Here is a 16,592-nt window from a genome sequence, read left to right as displayed (position 1 = left end):
CTAGTGTGGGGACTTGGCTGTAAGGATATCTCTCTCAGGCACTGTGGCAAAATTGTGCTTGCAAGTGGGGTGTGACAAGGTATCTCAGATGAGGAGTGTAAGTACCCCAGTGACGAGCAGAGCAGACGATGTGTCTGTGTTAATGTTTTGCAGCTCTGGGACTGAAATAGGCTTGTTAGCAAAGTGTCACTGCGGAAAGCAAATTGCATGCTGATGTTCTGTCTGGGAGCCAGCACTGCAAGTCTGAAGGCTGCAACCCAAAGCTCTCAAGCTTGTTTAAGAAAAGCCTTTATGCGGGTGTTGAGGTTAAAGGCATAGACCTCTTTCTCTCTCCCACCCCTCTTCACCTAGTGCACCTCTCTGAGATTAGGTCCCTAGAGGGAGAATTCATCATCCTGATGCTCTCAGTTTTCATTAAGAGCTTTTTGCCCCTATTCTTCATGAAGGGTACTAGCGATGCTCAGGGATGGGAATTCCAAGCCCAAAATCTAAATGTTGCTTCATGATTCAGCTACCAGCTTACAAATGTGTTGCCAGTATCTGTGGGGTTTTTTTTGCTTTGAACATTTGTATATAAACAAGAGTTTTGCCTTACTCCAAAGCTCCTTTCCAGTATTCTTAGTATAAGCTGAGAGAAATGCTGCTTTGCTTGCAAAGGTGGAGCCCTTAAACCTAGCCTAATTTTGCTATGTTGTGCAGAGAGCTGATGTCTGTTCTGTGGGGCATTGCACACTCTAGACTAGATTTGCAGCCCCACTGTTCATACATGCCCTTTTTTGGCAACAGGTGATGCCTCCAAGTGTTGTGGTGGCAGGCGTGTATTGCACCGTGGTGGCCGTGTTTTTCACCACTGTCAAGACTATCAACTATCGCCTGCACACCATGTTTGACCAGGGTGAAATTGTGGAGAAGAAGAACTCGGTGCTAGCAGAGGGGACCAAGGTCGATGAAGGAACTGCTGTTGATGAGGGGAACCTGACCAGGTGAGGAGAAGGGTAGCTATTGATACTGCAAGACTAGGATTCTCTGTTTGCGTACCTGGAGCTGATATGTTCTCAGATTAGGAGTTTTCTCTGCCTCCCTCTGGGCTGGACTAACTGTTATTTTAGTATTCTAGGAGTATGTGGTAGAAATAACTGGAATTTTCCAAATTAAAAAGTAGCACTGGGTGGGGATAGGGGGAATGCAGATTATCAAGCCAGATCTGAATTTGGGGAGCCAGTTCTAGGTTTTAGGCTCAGGTCTGTGGAAGACCCAGAAAATCTTACAGAGTTCTGAAGTATTACTGTAACGTGTCTAGCTGTGCTTGGGACCTGGCTGTTGGGATTTTTCCAGCTGTCTGAACAATGAACCCATCTTCCCTGCCTTGAAGAAGACCTCTGAAATTCCTGCGGCAGCCTTCTCATGGAAAGCAAAGACAGCAGTCCCCGCTCCCCCACAACCACAGGCAAATCTAAAATATGAGGAACAGTCAGCGATCAATTTCTGAATTATTAGACGGTTTTCAGACAGGGCAGAGTTTTCAGATAAGGTTCATGGGAATAGGGGTCGGGATGCAGATGCATGCCTCTCTGCCCCTTCCCTGTTTGTTTGTTTGTTTGTTTGTTTGTTTGTTTGTTTGCATGCTGAAAACTCAGGCATTTTTCAGTGGTGTGGCTTGAAGGTATGCCATAACACTGGTATATACTCCCCTATAAGGGCGACGTGGCTTTTTAATATATTTATCTTTTTAGATTATTATTCCCAGTTTTCCTTCCCAGTGGGGTCCCAAAGTAACTTATAACATTCTTTCTTCCTCTGTTTTATCCTCATAGCAACCCTGTGAGGTAGGCTAAGCTGAGAGAGAAAGTGACTGGCCAAGATGAACTAGTGAGCTTGCACAACTTCGGCCCCTTCCGCACATGCAGAACAATGCACATTCAGTCCACTTTCACAATTGTTTGAAAGTGGATTTTGCTATTCCGCACAGTTAAATCCAGCTTCAAAGGGCATTGAAAATGGATTGAAAGTGCATTATTCTGCACGTGTGGAAAGGGCCCAGGTGGTGATTCAAACCTGGCTGCCCCAGGTTCTAGTGTGATGCTCTAACTGCTGTACCATGTTAACATCAGTGGATTTAATGAACACTTGTGAGTAACTTAGCATTGATATCATTTTGTCATTCAGAGACCCTGGTGGAGTGGAGATGACCGTGTTCCGGAAAGTCAGTTCCACGCCTCCTGTGAGGTGCAGTTCCCAGCATTCTGTGTTTGGCTTCAACCAGGTCATGGTACGAACAAGAAGGATATCTTGGGCTGCTTTTGTCTATAATTCTTTTCCTGGGACTTTGCAAATGGGAGAACACAGAGGCAGTTCTTATTTTAGGGCAATTCAGTACAGCCAAGGGAAATCTCCTTCCATTGAGGCTTGCAGAAGGAGGTGGGGGTTGCTTCTGGCCTAGATGAGCTGTTGGCCCCTTTTTCCACCTATAGTTCTATAAATTAAGTTGCATTTTATAAAAAGAATGGTTCTGGGACCTGTGTCTGCCTGGGCAAGCCACTCTATTTGTAGGATGTTGTGGGTTTCCCAGGTTGTATGGCCGTGCTCCAGTAATATTTTCTCCTGATGTTTCATCTGCATCTGTGGCTGGCATCTTCAGAGGATTTGGTGGCCAGATCCAAATCCTGGAACATGGCCATACAACCCAGAAAACCCACAACATCCTAGTGATTCCGGCCGGGAAAGCCTTCAATGATACACTCTATTTGTATTTAAGGACAGACCCATTAACGTCATGATGTTAACTTCATGAAGGGGTTCTGGGATTAAGTTCTTGGTTTGAATTAAGTGCCACAGAAGAGCAGTGAAATAGGTACTTTTCCCTTTGAGGTGTGTGGGTGGGGGGGCTGCATCTCTCCACACGCTTTAGAGAACTTTGCATAAGAGAGACCTTGGCTGTTCCTGTCTCACCCGGATGATTTTTGGGTTTTGATCAAGAGACTGTAAAAATATGTGGAGATTCTGCTGGCTTCCAGTTCCCCCTTTGTTACTTCCTCTTGTGTTTGAGTATCCATCCAGGGTCCCCTTGCCAAACAATAACTTGACTTTTGTGTGTGTGTGTTTTTCCCTTCCAGGATCTTCTGCCTCACTTGGAGGATGGGGGCCCTGTAAGAGGTAAGCTGTAAAAACTCTGCTGATCCTAAATATCTCAATGTGACAAGCCCCCCCCCCCCCCCCCGAGGTGACGCACACAGCCTTTTAAAGATTTTCGGGATCTAAATTCGCTTTGAGCTATAAGCTTCCTCACAGGTGTTCTACAGGTAGCGAGTGTATAGGCTTTGGGTTTGCTGCTGTGAGGTAAGTTTTGTGGCGCAAAAGGAGATTATTGAGATCAGTGAGGCTGGTTTAATATATAAACAACTAGGAAGATTTATTTATTTATTTAAGGGAGCAACCCAGCAGCACAGTTTTCCAGGTAGGCAAAGTAGAAGCTTGGCTGACACACACAAATTTAAACTGGTTATGACTTCAGAGGGTAGTTAAAGTTTTCTAAAGTGCTTCCAGGCACAAACAGACTTTTACTGACTAGCCGCTAGGTTGGATCGTCTCTCTCACATAGGATATTACCCACATCAGCCTGCCCTTTCTCCAGAGTCAGATTAAATTGTACAAGGTCTGCTAACCACCAGAGGCAGGCCTAACAAGCAAGCACCCCCTTCTGTCCTGGAGATAGAGCTACCCTCTCTGCCACACTACCTGGCAGAGCTACCCGTCACTCTTGTCTGTTCTTTTTCCTGAGCCAGACCTGAGCTGTCACCGCTCTCTCCCTGAGGTAGAACTCAACTCCTCCTGCGTTCCCTAAACATCTTGTCCCCCTTCTCAAAGGTGGTTGGATGCTGGAGCTGCACTCCTATGGGCTCATCTGAGTGGCTGATTTTTCCCTCAGGGACAGGACATTCTCCAGTCCGTCACAGTGTATAGTTGCTCAGTTGTTTTGGGGAGTGGTTAATTGAATGCATCTCTGTAAACCCCTTTGCAATTAATGAACTTCTGTCCATTCTTTCCCAGAGTACCATGATTCATATAATCTACTGGCTGCTCCCTTATTTATCCAGTAAATGTATACCCCACTTTTCTCCCAGTGGGGTCCCTAACTAGCTTACATTATTGTTTTCTCCATTTTAACCACTTCTGTGTGCATCTTCAAATGTGGGCAGGGGATGGTAATGCCAGTGGCCCCAATCATGCTTTTGAGCCAGATGGGGGACCTCTGGATTGTCTCCCTGCAGAGAGGATGAATAGGGGGCAAACGTCTTGTAACTAATGGGAAGAGCATAGGTTAATGCCAAAGTATGTGAGTTTTGTATGTGGCACAATAGTGACTACAGTCTCTCAAGCATCTGGTTCTTCACCCCACAGATATCAAGGAACTTGTCCGTGAGCAAGGCAGCAACAATGTCATTGTCACAGCAGCTGATCGGGACATGCTCCAGCGCCATTCCCCTGAGAACTGTGGTAGGTCTTTGGCCCTGGTTTGGGGGCAAGAGGGCATTGAACAAGCTGACCTTTTGTCCCTGTGTTCATCTGTTTTGTCAAGACCTTAAGAAGGGACAGGGCTTCCAGAGCCCTTCCACGCAAGGCTCCATTAGCTGGATCTTCATGGAACTGAGCCTCCAGCCTCCTTAAAACACTCAGCCTCCCAGGGGCTTGCTGCTGATTCCCATGACAGGCCTTGACAAACTTTCTTCAGCTTGATGAGCCAGACTCAATTGTCAGCCTTCAAGGGATTTGTATTTTAATCATCAGAGTTTCTAATTTTTTGCTATTTGAAACCTCGTCCTAACCTCTCCACAGTTTCTTGACATTTTATCAGAGTTGTGACCTAAGTGTTGTGGCATGTAGATAAATAACAGGAAGAACACTGGTTATCATCAGTACAACAAAAAGCCAGCCTTCTTCCAGTTTCTCATAGTTTGTAGCTGCTTTCAAAAGCTACATTTTAATTGAATGTAGGAGCCAGCATAGGAAGCTACTGGTTAAGAACTGAATTCCTACATCACCACTGAGTGGTATGAAGTTGACTTGTAAACAAGCAATCACAAGAACTTCACGCACATGCATTATGTGTCACACTGCAAAATTCTGATGTGAAATGTTCAATAGGATACCCAACAACTAAGTCAATGCTGAAAATACTAGGCACCCTAAAGAAATGTCTAGGTGCCCACGATAACCTGGTACCCAGGATTTATCAAGCCTTGACTTATGGTCTTGATAAATACCTGTTAATGTGCTCAAGGGTGTTTTTTTTAGCTCTGCGAAGGGTGGAGAGAGAGAGGCAGAGAGGGACACAGAAGAGGAGGAGAAGAGGAGGAGAAAGAATTGTGGACATGGGCGAAACATGGTCACATGCACCTCTTGAAATCTGGGATGGGTGTTGAGGAGGGCAGAAAGAGCAGCTAAATAACTGATGACAAGCCCCAGCTCATAGATGCAAAGTTTGACTGGTTTACTACATAGGTGGGTGCAAACAGCAACAGATTGTGTATTTGGTGATCTAAAGGCAATCAACTCCATACATAGAGGTGCCTTTAAAGTGGCTCTGCCGTGACATGTTGCAAAATGCTCTTTCAGTGCTCATGAACGGAAGCAGTTGCTTGTGATACAAAGGTGTGAGACAGGTTGCAGCAGTTTGAGAATAACATCTCATGATACCCTCCAGTGCCCCAGCTGTGTTTTTCAGACAGCCCATTTCCTTGCCATGCACCCTGCTGAAACTGTACGGCAATAACTTGGTCACTGTTTTTCCCTTTGGCAGATCCAGTCCTCTGGGATGGCCCACCAGGGTGGGTGCAGAAGAAGCCTTTACTAGCTGCATTTAAGAATGCATGCAGCCTGTTCTGTTTTGGAGGCATTTGGTGGAGACTAAAGTATTTGACAGATTTGGCTGCGTTTTTAACTGGTGCCCCATTTTGAACTGTTAGCAAGACAGCTCATGATTAGGAAGAGCAGCCATGAAGGAGTTTAGAAAAGATTCTTAAGCGTGAGGATGTGTCTCTAGCAACCAAGGTCAAGTTAATTCATGACATAGTATTCCCTGTTACTGTGAAAGCTGGACAATGAAGAAAGATGGTCATTTAAAATCATTTTTAAGTATTCACAGCTCACTTGATCTCCTTTAATTCCAGGAGGTTAACGATGCAAGGACAAGTTGCCAGGGCTCAAAAGCTACAGTGTGTGGCTTGCAGTCTGAAAAAAAAAGACCATGGAAATAGTGTCTGTGTAGCAAATCTATCCTTTTGAAAGCTCTGTTGCTTGGACATGGCTGATGTTGCTCTCTAAATCAAGGGTATTGGCCTACATGGGCAGCTATTTGCACAGGCCTGTGTATGCAAAGTTAATAAATACCTGGTTACAGCCCCCAGCAGCCAATATTCCTTTGTTGTTTTGCACGGCTGTTTCGATAACCCTGTCCTCTCTGCCTTCCTCCTTCTGTAGCTGCTGAGGTTCCTAGGGTGCCCTCTGACCTAGAAGGTGCTAATAGCGGCCTGTTGCTTGTGCCCAAGATGGAGCCATCATCCAGCGGGAGGAAGCTGCCCCCTTCTCTCCCAGTCCAGACATCCATTCAGAGCACAGACTCGTCCGAGCAGTCCCCCCTAGCTGAAACAAGCTCACGGCTGCCACGCTGGACCGGCAGCGAGTCGGAGAGCGTGGGGGACACGCCACTCAGCCCCCTCATCAAGAGCAGCTTGAGCGAGGAACTCAGCCAGAGCTTTCTGAGCCTGGCGCTCCCCGAGGCGAGCAGCCACGGCCGCCGTGAGAAACGCCACTCAGGGACTGACTACCAGCCCCTGGAACCCCGACCGGAGCGGCCTGTCAAGGCTGGCTCTTCAGACAGCTGTTTCAGTGGCACGGACAAAGAGACACCCAGTACCCTGAGCAGTTACCGCAGCGAGAAAACCAATTCCACCCACCTGGACAGCCCCTCCCTTGGGCCAGCCCCTGGAGAGACAGCCCCGGGGGAGGAGGCAGTGACTGGCATGTCTCCGCCCCCAGACGGCGGCAGTGACACAGATGCCCTTTCGGACAGCGAGCTGCTGCGTTCCCCCGAGTTGGGCCTCCTTGGGGAGCTGAGCTTCGACACGCAAAACACACTAAACTCCTTGGACACAGTCAAGGGCGACATTGAACTGTGGGGTGGCCCTGAGCCAGAGCAAGTGGTACGGCCGAAGGAGCTGGGCCTCAAGGGTCGCAGGCGTCTCTCTGGCAAACACAGCAGCTCCTATTTGCCCATGCGCACCCTTCTGGACAGCAAAGCTTACACAGAGGGCTTTTTTGCCGATGAGGACTCTAGTGACTGCAGCGACTTGAGCCGTGCCTCCAGCTTGCACTCGCAACACAATTACAGCACCGATAGTTCTTCCAGCACCTCTTGCTACTCTCCTGAGTGTCATGCCCCTGCCCAGCATGGGAAACACCACCTCGCTGAAGCCAAACCCCCTCCGCCCCCACCCCCCGAAGGCACTGCCCTCTCGACCAAACGTTCCCATTATGCCCAGCGCACCGGCAGTACGGCCAGTGCTAAGACCCATGCCCATGTGCTCAGCATGGATGGAAACAACTTGGAGGTGAAACCGCTGGGGCCCCTGACCGTCTCCAAGTCAGATTTGGAGTCTCATGCTGGGAAGCTGACAGCGGAGCAGGAATTGGGCAGCACCGTGCGCAGCCAGTCCGCCAACCAGCCTGGCTGGAGGGGGGAGCTGCAAGCCGAAGGGGCCGTCGGAGGCGGTGAGTGCCTGAAATTACAGGACCTTTATCCAGGGAACAGCTAGATTGTGGGAATTCTGTCAAAGGGTGCAGCGATGGCTGCAGAGATGATCAGACAAATTCATAGTGGAGGGGTCCGTCAGTGGCTTCTGGGCATGGTGATTGAAGGGAGCCTCCATGTTCAGAGAAAGCGAACCAGGGCTGGGAGGCATCTTCAGGAGAAGATATCCATCTCTGTGCCCAGTTTGTTGGTCCTCCTGGGCATGTATGAAATCCAGCAGGTAGGGTACAGTGTAGACAGAACATAATTATACCCTTATGGCTCTAATCCACAAACTACTTAAGGCCAAATGCAAGGTGCCAATTTAATAAAGTGCTAAGTGATAAGTTCATTGCATGTAAATAACGTAGGCTACTTACAAATAGAAACACACATATGAATACCCAATGATATTCACAAAACAAACAGTTCCTGTTTGTTCTGAGATCTCAAATAATTCCTATGTCAATACACTGATAAGGGAGAGAAATAGTCCATTTGCATATCCATTTAGACCCCATGGGAAATCTCCCTTTGAGTATGTAGCTGGTGAAATCTCCCATTCAAGTATATAGTAGGACTTCTAGTTGAAGTACAACACTTGTGTAAAGGTCTTGAGGACTCTTCTATTCAGAGAGGACTCCAGGAAGTAATTCCCAGCCAATTGTTGTATGCAACAAAGTCTCTGTCAATTGACTACTTGGGATTCTCGTTCCAAATATCAATATAGAACGCAATATAGAACGCAATTGGGTATTCTCTTGTGTGTTTCTATATGTATGTAGTCTATGTTGTTTACATGCAGTGCACTTCTCACTTAACATTTTGTTAAACTGGCACCTTGCACTTAGCTTTGGGTAGTTTGTGGATTAGAGCCATAAGGGTATAGTGGTCCTCTTAGGCATCTGGTTGGTCACTGTGTGAGAAAGGATGCTGGACTAGATGGATCATGGGTCTGATTCTGCAGGGCTGTTCTTATGCTACATGTTCTTAAGCTGTGGGTGGAGAGCTCCTGGAATCTACATCTTCAATGGTCTGCCTGCTGTGGGAGCAATTCTGGAAGCAAGGCTTGGTGGAGTGAATAGGGTGGTGTCGTAGTTAAGAGCAGGTGGATACTAATCTGGAGAACCGAGTTTGATTCCCCACTCCTCCACCTGAGTGGCAGAGGCTTATCTGGTGAACCAGATGTGTTTCCGCCTTCCTACATTCCTGCTGGGTGACCTTGGGCTAGTCACAGTTCTTCAGAACTCTCTCAGCCCCATCCACCTCACCAGGTGCCAGTTGTGGGGAGAGGAAGGAGCTTGTGAGCCCTTTTGAGACTCCTTACAGGAGAGAAAGGTGGGGTATAAATCCAAATTCTTCTTCTACTCTGTGGAAGTGGCTTTGCTTTGGGACAGGCTGCCTAGAGAAGGTTGGGGGATTTCTCTTAGAAGTTCTCAGGAGAAGGCTGGGCAGGAGAAGGCTATTGGACTCTTTATAACTTGGGGTGAAGAGAACATGAATGGTGGCTGAAAGGCCGTAAGTGGGAGTCCTGACGGAGCACACAAAACACCTCCAGAGTTGTGTTTTACAACTGCTTTGAGTCTTAGCCTCCGATTTTGATTTGCAAAACAAGCTGCTATCCCCCCCACCCCCCACCCCTCTCAAATTCATCCCAGAAGGTGTCCCTCCTCCTGGTTGTTCCTTAACCGCTTGAAGAAGTGCAGGGACATGAACTGAACCAAGTCTCGGGCTGTGCCCATCAACTTTAGAAAGGTGTGGAGCAAGGTCATTTGGTAATAGATTAAACGAAGAGGCAGCCAGAAGGTATCCTTGCTTCTCCCTTGTTAGTAATTATTTTTGAGCCGGGCTTCCTTTCTTTGAGCGTTTAATTTGGCAGCTTGTCAAGGAGTAGAGTTTTTTAAAATAAGAAATAAAAGTCTCTTATCCGTGCTAATTTCTTCCATAGAAGGTCCCTTGGTATAGAACAGGGGTAGGGAACCTGCGGCTCTCCAGATGTTCAGGAACTACAATTCCCATCAGCCTCTACCAGCATGGCCAATTGGCCATGCTGGTAGAAGCTTGGCTCGTCTGAACATCTGGCCTCGGCATTCCTGGCTATTAAATCCAAAAGGCTCTCCTTTCAAGTCAAAGGAATAGCAACGAGTATTTAGACCTACTTCTTATGGTACCTACCTGTTTACCTGGTGGGGAAAGCACTAGGGTGGTGGCGAACCTATGGCACTCCAGATGTTCATGAACTGCAATTCCCATCAGCCCCTGCCAGTATGGCCAATTGGAGTGCCATAGGAGTGCCATAGGTTCGCCACCATGGCGTGACTAGGCAATGGTCCAGGGTGGATTTGCCCTGGAAACAGTTCAGGACTCATAATTTCTGCTTGACTAGCCCAGGCAGCTAATATGGATAACAGGTATTTTGCATATAGCTTTCCTACTATAGAAAGGAGACTAATTGGACGAAAACTGGCTGGATTCACATGGTCACCCTTTTTATGTTGTTCCTTAGCAGTGAGCCAAGCATCCTCTAGATCTGACTCTTTCCCACCTCTTCCGATTCCATCTTGACGATGCAGAACTTGCAGAGCTGGTTCCATGTGGCATGCAGGTGCTCCATTGGCATCTTTAAGCTTGGACACCTTGTCGAGAAGCCACAGAATTTCCTGTAAGCTTTCTCTTACAGCCCCTTACTCCGCACTAGCGAGGGCCCACAGCAAGACTGCGGTTCATTACACTATCAAGCGCCATGCAAGCCATGAAGCTGACGGCAAGCGCCTTTTTTGGCAGGCAACAACTCACCCCCCTCCCGCCCTCTCTGGCCGGTGGATCCTCACCCAGGTGTAAGCCCCTGCCTGCACTTCGAAGCTTAATCTTGGACTTTTCTCCCCTTGTGCTCCTGCTCATTAGTCCCTCCCCCCCCTCTTTGTGCAGTTTACAGGAGATCTGCAGCCGGGGCTTCGAGACCTCGTCGCGCAGATTCCCTCAAGCTCTCACTCTCCCCTCAGCTCCTGCAGTTAAGCCAGCTCCCTCCCCTTAACGCCCGCGGCGGTGCCATCCCACGAAGCTCGGGCCACAGCGACGACACTTCGCAGAGGCGCCCGTGCACTACTTCTATGATGAGAGCGGTGAGTGAGAGCAGGCCAAGCTGTGCATTGGCCAAGGCAGAGATGTGTTAGATGCTCCTGTCAGGATCATGCAGATGGGTTGCCACATCCCTCGTATATGCTTTGGCTGCGGGAAGAGATTTCCTGCAACAGAAGGACAACCTTCTGTTCACGTTCAGTTTAGGGGAGGCTCTCCCAGAACGCTCCATTTTTCTGAACAAGAAAGAAGTAGTAGCGAGGTAGCCATGTTTGCAAATGACCCCAGATTATTAAGGGTGGTTAAAACAAAAATGGATTGGGAAGAGCTCTGGAAGGATCTCTCCAAACTGGAGGAGTGGTCATTAAAATGGCAAATGAAATTCAAGGTGAGCAAGTGTAAAGTGATGCATGTTGGGGCAAAAAAAAAAACACTGATGGAATTTGTGCTGCTGGTGGCACACCAAGAAAGAGATCGTGGTGTGATAACGGATAACTTGATGACGATATCTTGGGGCTGTGAAAAAGGTGCATTCCATGCTGACCATAGTTAGACAGTAGAGAATAGAAGTGCTGCTATCATCGTGGTATCGTTATGCAAATCTGTGATGAGACTACAGCTGGAATGTTATGTGCAGGTCTGGTCACTACAGAGCTTGAGAAGGTGCGGAAAAGAGCAACCAAAATGATCAGTGGGCTGGAGCAACTGCCCTATGAGGAGCAGTTAAAACGCTTAGGGATGTTTAGCTCAGAAAGAAGGCAGGTAAGGGGAGACGTGATAGAGGTCTACAAAATTATTGTTAGGTCTTGAACTTTGAATCAATAAACAAAATCTGTGTTGTTGATCAGCAGCGTTTATTGGAAGGCAATGAAGCACCCAGCTTGTAAAAAGCCAGTTCTAGTGAACCTGGCTTTTGCTATCCCCTTTATTCAGAAATAATCCCCCCTCATGTTTTCCCCTCACAAAGGATGTGAGAAAGAGTTACTTTGGAGTTCAGGTTTTAAGGCTCTGGGAGATAGGAGATAAAGCCACCTGGCCTCCACTTGTCTCTCCATACAGAGCAACAGCGGAAAGCATCCGGCTTACCGTAGGAGCAAGAGGTTGGCCGGGGGCGAAGCCTAGTTATCTACAAAGCTTGTGAAACCATAAAGGAGTGATCAGGGAAAGAATGTCCCATTAAAGCAGTGGTAACATATAAGCATAAACATTTTATTGTCATTGTGCACGCACAACGAAATTTACAGCAGCAGCATTCCTCGATGCACACAATTTCAGACTCATACATCATACTCATACAATTTCGCCTGACCGCATCAGTACTCATACAATTTCAGACTCATACCCCATCCTCACTTTCCCCTTCCTCCACCCATCCCTACACAGCCCCAAACACATCAACACGAAGCGGAGTTTAGCATAGCCACAGCTCTAGAGTAGAAGCTGTCTCTAAGCCTCTTTGTCCTAGATTTGATAGTCCTGATAGTCCTGATATTTGATATAGCAGGCTGATTACATATATCTTGTAGTGATTACATTGAAACAGGAACTTTTTCTCTTCTTTCTCCTTCAGGGGTCCGGCGCTCCTACACTTTTGGTATGGCAGGGGGTGGCTACGAAAACCCAGTCAGCCAGCAGGTTGGAGTGGACCATGGAACCAACAGTGGCTGGTGAGGCATCCTTCTTCTGAGCTCTGGGCAGCCATTATCATGCATGCCGTTCTCTGGCCAGAGGGCTCTAGGCAAGGGAGTGAAGGGACCCCCAGTCCAAGTTAGAAGGGCCTTGCTCAGAACTTTTGGTAATGCCTGGTTCTGGGATGATGAGGCCGAGAGAGGAAGCCCTATACCAAAGCAAAAATTGGACCAATTTTTTTTAGGAACTTAGATGTGGAACAGGCTCTTGTTCTCTTGGCATTCTTTTCTACATTGCTAAAGAATCCTGCATTTACATAGTAAAATGCGATGTTCCCAGTGTCTGTGCCATTCATCCCTTTCTTGTCTCACAAGCAGGACCACATATAGTGAAATTCCAGGACGTCACCCCAGAGCTCTTATCTGTTACTGTTTCTAAGCAGAGCCTTTGAGAGTGGCTGGGCTGGATACTGGAAATAGTGAACAGTCAGCAAACAAGTCCTCTCCTGTGTGGCAGACTGAAATGTCCTGGGAATCTGTGCATAGCCCTTTCTTCAGTCTCAGCTATTTCCTTTCTCAGTATAAATGATGCTTGTGTGTTGGGGATGTGTATAAACAGAAGCAACATAACCCCATGTCTCATCTGGGCCTGTCCCTCTTGCTCAGTTCACGTCAGCCTTTCCTTAGTGGAACACATAAATAAATCTGTGGCCAAAGTGGCATCAGAAGTTTGTAATCAAAGCCCAGAATCCCAAAAAACTGTTGGATACCCGCGATGGGACCTCTTTGTCCGGGGCCCTGTCTCTGTTGCATCATTGGAAGGGATTGCGGTGCTTTCCATTGACATTCTGTTTGAATTGATTACTGCCCACTTTTCACCCATTGTTTGCCTTGGCGAGGGCACAGACATCTTCCACATTCATTCTAGCTTCCAACTCCTGCGAGAGGTGCTCTGAAGGAACTCCAGCCCTCCGCCTGCTACAGCCACGCATTAATGGTTCTTCAGGGGATGCCGGAGATGCCGCGCAGGGTGCCTCTGGAGATTCCTGAGGTGAGACTCCCGCTGCGTTCGGAGTAGTGGGTCATGTCTAAAGAGTATCTCAATGGAACTTCCAACTTGGAATCTGTCGTCATCAGCTTCTGGGAGCAGGAGGCTGTATTGTTTTCCTAGAGCCACAGTTTTTACTGCGTGCGGAACCTTTAAAAATGTCTGCCAGTCTAAAACCCCAGCACTTCCCTACTGATAACCTGAACTCTGCTATAGGGGAAGTGTCTGACAGGTAGTTTTTCTCACCTGTGTTCACTCTCGTGTTTGCTAAACTCATACCTGCTGATGAGGGGATATTGTCATCTGTTTAAGGGACTTTGCTGTGATGCAGGCCTACCTTTGAGAATCCAACAATAACATGAGGAGTAACAAAATTGTAAATTTATCCTCTGTTTTTTGTCCTCACCTTTACAAAATGTGGCAAAGTTCTTTTGTTTTCCAAGTACTTGCTAAGGCACCTATTAGTATTTTTGACCCTTTTCTTTACCCACAGGATGTTAGAGAGTGAGAGAATATTATACTCCAAACATTTTAAAATAAAAAATTGTAAAAACAGTGAGGTTGCAGCGTAATTATATTTTGGGAGGGGGACAAAGATGGGCAGCGATAGGGAGTAATTTATACAAGTAACAGCTAGAACAGTAAAATTGTGATATCCTTTGAGGACAGGTGGACTGGACATCAGGGACCAGGTTTTCTGCAAACATAACATCAGACCTATTTAGGAACAATAAAAATTCAGTTTGCTCTCTGACCCCTTGAGAAGATGAAATTGTGAATTAAATCTGTTCTATGTAGACCGCCATTTGAATTAATAAAAATATGCATGTTTGTAAGGCTAATCACTGTGCACATACTGCCTCTGCACCCTGACTTCCTTCTTTGCAACACCCCTCCTATCTCTGATTGGGATATATTGGACTCTGAAGTCTCCATTCCAGTTCATATCTGACGAAGGGAGCTTTGACTCTCGAAAGCTTATAACTAGAAAATCTTCTTAGTCTCCAAGGTGCTACTTGAGTCCAATTTTAGCTGTTCTGCAGTCCAGCACAGCAACCCTCTGAAACTTTTTCAGGATGACGAATTAAATGAGAAACATTGTCGAGAGCTTTTCGCGGAATGTGGATTCCAATCTGGTTCACGAATTGGGTTTTCGGACTGAGTGGCATACGGGCTCTGCAAGTGGATCCGCCCACTTCAGCCTGGAAAAACCCAGCCTAGAACCAGTGTGCGTAACAGGAATATTTTGCAGGTGTTGTAGGAGTTTTCAGGGCTGTTTGGCCGTGTTCTAGCAGCGATTCTCTCCTGACGTTTAAGCCTGCATCTGTGGCTGCGCATCTTCAGAGGATCTGAAGATGCCGGCGGCTCAGATCCTCTCCTGAAGATGCCAGCCACAGATGCAGGAGGCTGAAAGCGTCAGCGAAAGAGAATCGTTGCTATTCTGACGCCGTACAGCCCGGAAACGACACAGCACCCAAGTGATTCCGGCCGTGAAAGCCTTCGACAATACAAATAAGGAATAGTTTGATTCTTTTCTTCCAGTGCCCCAGGAAGGCTGACAAGCAGGGAACCTTGGATCCAAAGGCTTCCCCTTGTTGATATCTCTGAGCAGCTGGTATTCAGACAGCAACTTCCTCTAAACCTGGAAGTTCCATTTACTCATTTGTGATTAATAGATCTGCCCCTTGTGAGTGTCTGATTTGCTTTTAAAGGCAACAAGGTGCAGATTTTGCTACGTACTGTGGTGGTGCATTCTATCAGTTAATTGCCATTTGAGTGCAGAGGTGCTTACTTTTGTCTCTTATCAGCCCAGCATCTTAGTTGAGTGCCTGCAAGTCCTAGTATTATGCCTGAAGGAGAAACACCTTCCCCTCTCCCATCCCTTTCTCAATCTTCTGTCTTGCCCTCCCTGCCTACCCTCACACCTTTGTGTTTTCAAGCATTTAGTTTTTTCTACTATCAGTTGCTTGTACTTCTTTTTTTTTTAAAGCAAAACCAAAAAAAACCTGAGCTTGCTGTAGTATGCAACCTGTGCCTGGGTATGTGGGAAGGAAATGATTGCTACGGAGGACAGGGAATGAGTTCCTTCTACACGTCTTGTTGATTTTTTTCCCCTCCTCAGTTTGACCTTTTGGACCAAGAATCGCTGCACGAATCCCAGGAGAACACGCTGATGATTGAGGACAAGTGCCACCCGCGCCAGTACTACAAATTCTGGGTGCTCCCTGGGCACTGGATGCGTGTCCGTTACGACCGCTTGGCTTTGCTGGCTTTGCTGGATCGGTGAGTCCCTGGCCCAGCTGCTGCTGTGCCTGAGCCCAGGCAGGGTTGTGTTCCCAAAGCATCGTGCCGTACGCAGAAGCACAAGCAGAAGCCTGCAGGATCTTGCCGACTCTAAAGGGCTGCAGTGGTGGTGGGGGGCGACTCGTGCCTGTATGGATATTGATGCTCCCTTGCTTTGGGTTTTCTCAGCCTCTTTGCAGCCGAAAACGTTGGAGAACTGGAACTCCCAACTGATGTGCCCTGTCAAATGGGCTGTGAATTCTCACTGTGCGCACTTGGCTGAATCTGCCGGTCATTTGGGGGGGGAGTGACCGAGCCATTTTACTTACCACCTGCTCTAAAGTCAGCCTTTCATTGTATCCCTTCAACCCTTAACTGGAGACCCATCTACGTTTGAATCACTTAAGAATTAATGCAGAACTATTTTAGAGTGGTATTTGCAGGGCAGTATGTTAACTGAGATTGTATTCAATGTTGCGTTGGTTTTAACCTCTGATTGTAAGCCGCCTAGAGTCTGACTTTGGCTGGGGATCGGGTGGGGTACAAATGTAGTAATAAATAAACAAATAAACCCCAGTAGAAGCATTAATAGATGCAGCCTTACATGAACCAGAGCTTCCTTATTGTTGTCCTCCAGTCCACTGTTTCTGAAAGATTTGGTGCTGGGTCTCAGACGGGACCGGAGGTTTTGTGCCCTGTGCCCAAATGGTGTCAGCTTTTCTGCCTGGACTTCCAGAGCACAGCCCTGCCTTTAATTTATAGAACAGAT

At 47.3% G+C, this 16,592-nt stretch overlaps 1 protein-coding gene across 1 annotated transcript in view; it reads left to right on the top strand.

The window, feature by feature from the left end:
* PCNX3 (pecanex 3) overlaps nt 1-16,592 on the top strand; it is a 44,419-nt gene that overhangs the window by 2,476 nt on the left and 25,351 nt on the right. Inside the window, exons 2-12 of the mRNA XM_048504481.1 lie at nt 787-983; nt 2,167-2,269; nt 3,114-3,153; nt 4,399-4,494; nt 6,478-7,767; nt 10,485-10,621; nt 10,848-10,908; nt 12,435-12,531; nt 13,392-13,445; nt 13,477-13,543; nt 15,702-15,823. Coding sequence (XP_048360438.1) covers nt 787-983; nt 2,167-2,269; nt 3,114-3,153; nt 4,399-4,494; nt 6,478-7,767; nt 10,485-10,621; nt 10,848-10,908; nt 12,435-12,531; nt 13,392-13,445; nt 13,477-13,543; nt 15,702-15,823 — 2,264 coding nt within the window. The remainder of the gene's footprint in view (nt 1-786; nt 984-2,166; nt 2,270-3,113; nt 3,154-4,398; nt 4,495-6,477; nt 7,768-10,484; nt 10,622-10,847; nt 10,909-12,434; nt 12,532-13,391; nt 13,446-13,476; nt 13,544-15,701; nt 15,824-16,592) is intronic.

This window comes from Sphaerodactylus townsendi, linkage group LG01 (assembly GCF_021028975.2).
Source record: "Sphaerodactylus townsendi isolate TG3544 linkage group LG01, MPM_Stown_v2.3, whole genome shotgun sequence".
Taxonomy (NCBI): Eukaryota; Metazoa; Chordata; class Lepidosauria; order Squamata; family Sphaerodactylidae; genus Sphaerodactylus; species Sphaerodactylus townsendi.
Note: the sequence above shows the minus strand (reverse complement) of the source record. Positions and strands in the feature narration are given on the sequence as shown.